This window comes from Trypanosoma cruzi, genomic scaffold (genome assembly GCF_000209065.1).
Source record: "Trypanosoma cruzi strain CL Brener 1047053516721 genomic scaffold, whole genome shotgun sequence".
In the NCBI taxonomy this organism is placed as follows: Eukaryota; Euglenozoa; class Kinetoplastea; order Trypanosomatida; family Trypanosomatidae; genus Trypanosoma; species Trypanosoma cruzi.
In genome coordinates this window covers 59,659-64,143 of record NW_001849506.1, presented here as the reverse complement: position 1 = coordinate 64,143, position 4,485 = coordinate 59,659, and the positions used below count along the sequence as shown (strand labels likewise).

Here is a 4,485-nt window from a genome sequence, read left to right as displayed (position 1 = left end):
ATCAACAAACATTGCATTGTCTTTCTGTTGTCCTAAGTAAACTCGGCCGACATTCGGAGTCGTTGGAATACGCGAACGAGGCTGTTTCACTAGGAAGCGACAAATTATTTGTATTTACTTCAGCGGGCGGACTGTCGGTACACGTTGGGGGACTACGCCGGGGTCTTTACCGACATCTCACTTATTCTGCAACTTGGCCACGAGAGTGCGGAATTGTACTATTTGCGTGGCCGTTCCCACTATGCGCTGCACGCCTTTCAGGATGCGGTGGATGATTTGTTGCAGGCGGCCACGCTTCAGCCCCTGCTAAATGACAAGGCTGATTACTCCTTTGCTCTTGGCGAGGCATATCTACAATCTGGGCGGAATTATGATGCTGCTGAGGTGGCCTTTTCGAAGGCCATCAACTCTCACCCTAACCCTCCATCGTTTTTCTTTGATGAGCGAGCGAAAGCACGACAGCGTCTCGGTGATGCAGCGGGGGCGTTGGCGGATCTGAACGTTGTGCTGCGCGAGGATGAGAGTGATCCCACGGTGTTGCTTCGACGATCTTTTGCAAACAAGGCACTTCAGCAGTATGACGCGGCGGCAAGGGATTTTGAGAAGGCAAAGTCGATCGATGCTGTTAGGGACGCGTTGATGTGCATTCCATATGAGTTGTTTTTCACGATTGACGAAGTTGTGTGGGATGTCACGGGTTGAAATGAAGATTACACACATGTGCGCAAAAGGCAAAAGAAAAATAAAATAAAAATAAAATGTGAATTCTCTGTCTGAAGAGGTGATGAAGGGAGTGAGCGAGGGTTGCAGTTCATTACAGTTACATGTACAGCGGGGAACAAGGTGACAGCAATTTGTTTATCATTATTTATTAAACGCATTCCTTTTTGATGTCTTGTTGTTGTTTTGCCTGCTGCAGCAGCTAGTGACTTTATTTTTTTTTGTTTGACAGTTTTCTCTCTGCGTTATTACTATTTTTTTTTTTGTTTTCGTTTTTTTTGTGTGCCTCTCTTCTTTCCTTTTTTTTTTTCTTTTTTCTTCTACCGTCATAATTGAACGAAATGAGTGGGGCGGAGGTAGGGGAAAAGAGAGAGGAAAATTTACTTCATTTCCTCGTAGTAGTATTTGCAGGTTTTCTCTGCTCTCTTCCTTACCGAGCCCGTTCTTTTTTTTTTATTATCCCTGTGTGTGTGTGTGTGTGTTCGTGTTTCTTCTCATCACATAAGTGCGGAATTGGGATGCTGCGGTGCTGCTCGTCCCTTTTTTGTGCAGCCGTGTCTACGGATGCGATATTTAGGCGGGCATTTGGCTCTCAAAGCATTCTCATTGACCTCATTCCGGTAAAGAAGCCGATGATTGAGGGCTCGCTTAGCTGGTTTGTCGAGGAAAACATTGAGATTGTTCTTGTGTCGGGTGTGCGGGGCACATGCTCTGACGCGGTGACGGAGAACGTGAAGCGGACGGCGGTGCATCTTTTGCAGCAGTGCGGGGATGGGGATGCGGTGAAGGGCTGCCACACAGTCAGGCGATGCATTGAGGGGGCGAGGGCGACGCGGAACCTGCTTCACCGTCTCGACCTTCAGGTGCGTCTACGCATCTGGGGCCCGATGGTGATGATGATGATGATGATGGAGGAATCCTCGTCATCGTCATTACCCACTAAAGCAGCTATGGCAGCTAAGGTAAGATCTGAGGGGGAACGTAAAGGGGAATTACACTGTTCAGTTTATGAGGCTGATGCGTGGGACCCTTATAGAAATGAACGACACATCATGGATGTATCGAAGTCGCCATCGGTGCAATCCTTGTGCGATCTCCTGCGGGAGGCCCTACGGATTTTGCGACGTGATGCGGAGGTGAAAGGCCGACAGTTTGCTCTGGCCTCATGTCAAGAAGCAAAGTTGCTTCTTACAACAGCGACGCCCGTAGCCTCCATATATAGCGATATTTGTTTCCCCCAGGGAAAAATATGGGGGGAAACGGGGGGCGCTTTTTCGAAGGATCCGGTACTGCGAAATTTGCTGTGTCCCACAACCTACGCAGTGGACATGGAGTTTCTCCGTTATGAAAGGGATGATGCGAGTGCTTTTGGTATTATTGCGGGCAAATGGGCGATACACGATGATGCGGGAAACACAGAGAGGTGTGACGTGCCATTGATGACGCTTAGGGACAGAGCCGGCCTTATGCATCAAGGCAGGTGCCATGAATTAGTACGCCAAGAAACTGAGATTCTAGATGATTCTGCAATCAAGTCATTGGAAGATGCGGGGTCTTTTGTTCGTACGAAAAATTTGAGGGATCCTGAAATTGTTTCGACGCTTTTGTGTTCAATTTGTTCACAACCGCTTCTTCAAATTTTGCTTTTTCATGTCTCTTGTGACATTTTGTGCGGCCAATTAGCCCCGACAAAAGCGGAGGATTTTGTTGCAAGTTGTGGGCGAGTTGTTATCGACGCGTGGCTAAGTGAATGGGGTCACCCCGTGACGGTTCCTATGGCACCGCGTTGTTTGAAATACCCTAATCCTTTTTTATTCCTGCAGGAGTGTCTGCCACTGGAATTTGGCACAAGAGCGATGATGCTGGCATCTGTTGGATCTTTACATTTTGGATATCATCTGGCCGTCACGGCTGGTGGGCGTGTGTCGACAATTGTGGGTGGTTTCAGTTCTGCTGCGACGGCGTTATCGACGCTTTTTCCGTGGCACGTGGCCACACCACAGCGAAGTTTTGCGGTTGTGGAGCCGACGCATCATGGTCAAAAGAACACCCAAACTTCGAGTAATTCCCAGGCAAGGAAGGAGGAGAAGGGCCCATCGAAGTCACGTAAGACTTCCAATGAGCACGCTGAGGCAAACCCTTCATTTGTCGTGGAGGTTATTGACATGGAAGCCACACTTAGAGCTATGGGCGTTGCCTCGGGGAAGTTTATTCAGGATGTTGTGGAGTATTCGGATGCGTCAGGTCGGACTCTTTTTCGGTTTGAACAGATGGACTCACTGCAGGGGATTGAACGATTTGTGAAGCGTCTTCGGCGAAGTCAATCCCCATGTTTTGCTTCTATTTTCGTTCATAACAACAAGAGAGCCCCTGCTCTTCTCTTGTGGCGAGCCTTTGCTGGAATTTCAGCGCATAAAGCGCCACACTACATAAAGCGTATTCGGATCCCCATACCTTTAGTTTCAGATGAGTTTTTTTCAATTCGCTTTTCGGGTTTGCTGGAAATGGAACAAAAAGATTACGCATTGCTTAGCATTCTTGAACGCTACTCCAAAGACCCGAAGCAATGGCCTTTGAAGCGTCTGTCACCATGTTTTTTTAACCTATGGCGGCTGACGCGAGGAATCATTGAGGCCATTCTACGTCATGATCCACTGTTTTGTTACACCATTAAGAGTGCTCCAGTAGAGGTGCAGAATAATGAATTTGTTTTGTGTTTCTACTCCGGGGATGAGAAGACCCATGAGACGCACATAAAGGAGAAGTGCTTTCTCCAAGAGGTGCGGCGTTGCTTTGCTCAGTATGCCGCACGATGGGATATCGAAGTCCCTTCTGTTGAGACAATGGCGTTTGCGTTTATGGAGATTAGAAAGAGTTTATCGATTTCTTTTAGGGCTTTTGTGACGGCATTTTTACAAAATAGCGTGATGTTGCTACAAAAAGAATCGAAGGCGTCGTTGAAGCTCCAAATTGTTGATGACGTGAGGATTAATCTTTGTAGTGCTAGTTTTGCTCAAAACGAACCGGTGAAAGAGATGCTTTCCAAGACATTTTTGGCGGAACAGTTCCCCGAAGCGCTACCGCTAGTCCACCTGCTGCAGCGGGCACACACTTTTATTTTACTTAGTACTGGAGAGGGGGAAACGTTCTTTCGGTGTCAAGACACCGCTGAGAGACCGGGCTTCCGCTGGGAGCTGCAGAAGATTTCTGGTGGCGTGGAAAATGTGACGGTGTTGGACGCGGCGGAGGGGTCGTCGCGGTTCGAGGCATTAAAGGCGCTCTTGGAAAAAATCGCTGGTAAAGGTGAAGGTGAGTCCTTCCGTGCAGCGCTCGGCAAGGGAAAGGCGGTTCCCACCAGTCTGGCGTTTGCGAGGACGATTGAGGACTATCAAGAGGTGCTTGCACAAAAGCTTGGGATGAAGAAGATTATTCATGAATATGACGTGAAACGTAAATTGCTGATAGTGAAAGGAGTCTACGACAAGGAACTTGCGACCGGGACCAAAGAAAGCATCATTCGAGTCATTTCACTCGGTAAGCTGTGTTCTGTTGGGGATATTATTCACAGGTACTATCGCAGAGAACTTCATCTTGCCAATCCACCGCTTTTGGAGGATCATGAGCAACTGCGAACCGCCTCCTTGGAATGGATATACAAATTGTGCCAGACACATTTTGCATTACCGTTGCCACCGCTGGAAAAATCAATTGTCATACAACCAGAGAATAAGGGATGGAAGGTTGTACTGCGTCTTCCGGCGAGAC

General features: G+C 48.1%; 1 protein-coding gene and 1 pseudogene across 1 annotated transcript, besides 4 other annotated features; both read left to right on the top strand.

The window, feature by feature from the left end:
* On the top strand, window positions 1-702 carry Tc00.1047053503901.9 (annotated as a pseudogene; the record flags this gene model as incomplete).
* Window positions 1-4,485: a sequence feature (heterozygous, Esmeraldo-like haplotype).
* Window positions 739-760: a sequence feature (AT_rich).
* Window positions 975-1,040: a sequence feature (T-rich).
* Tc00.1047053503901.18 (hypothetical protein, conserved) lies at window positions 1,239-4,485 on the top strand (the record flags this gene model as incomplete). The annotated part of the gene is made up of 1 exon (XM_798274.1): window positions 1,239-4,485. A coding segment is annotated over one exon (3,247 nt), but the record flags the coding sequence as incomplete, so codon positions are not given.
* Window positions 1,607-1,631: a microsatellite.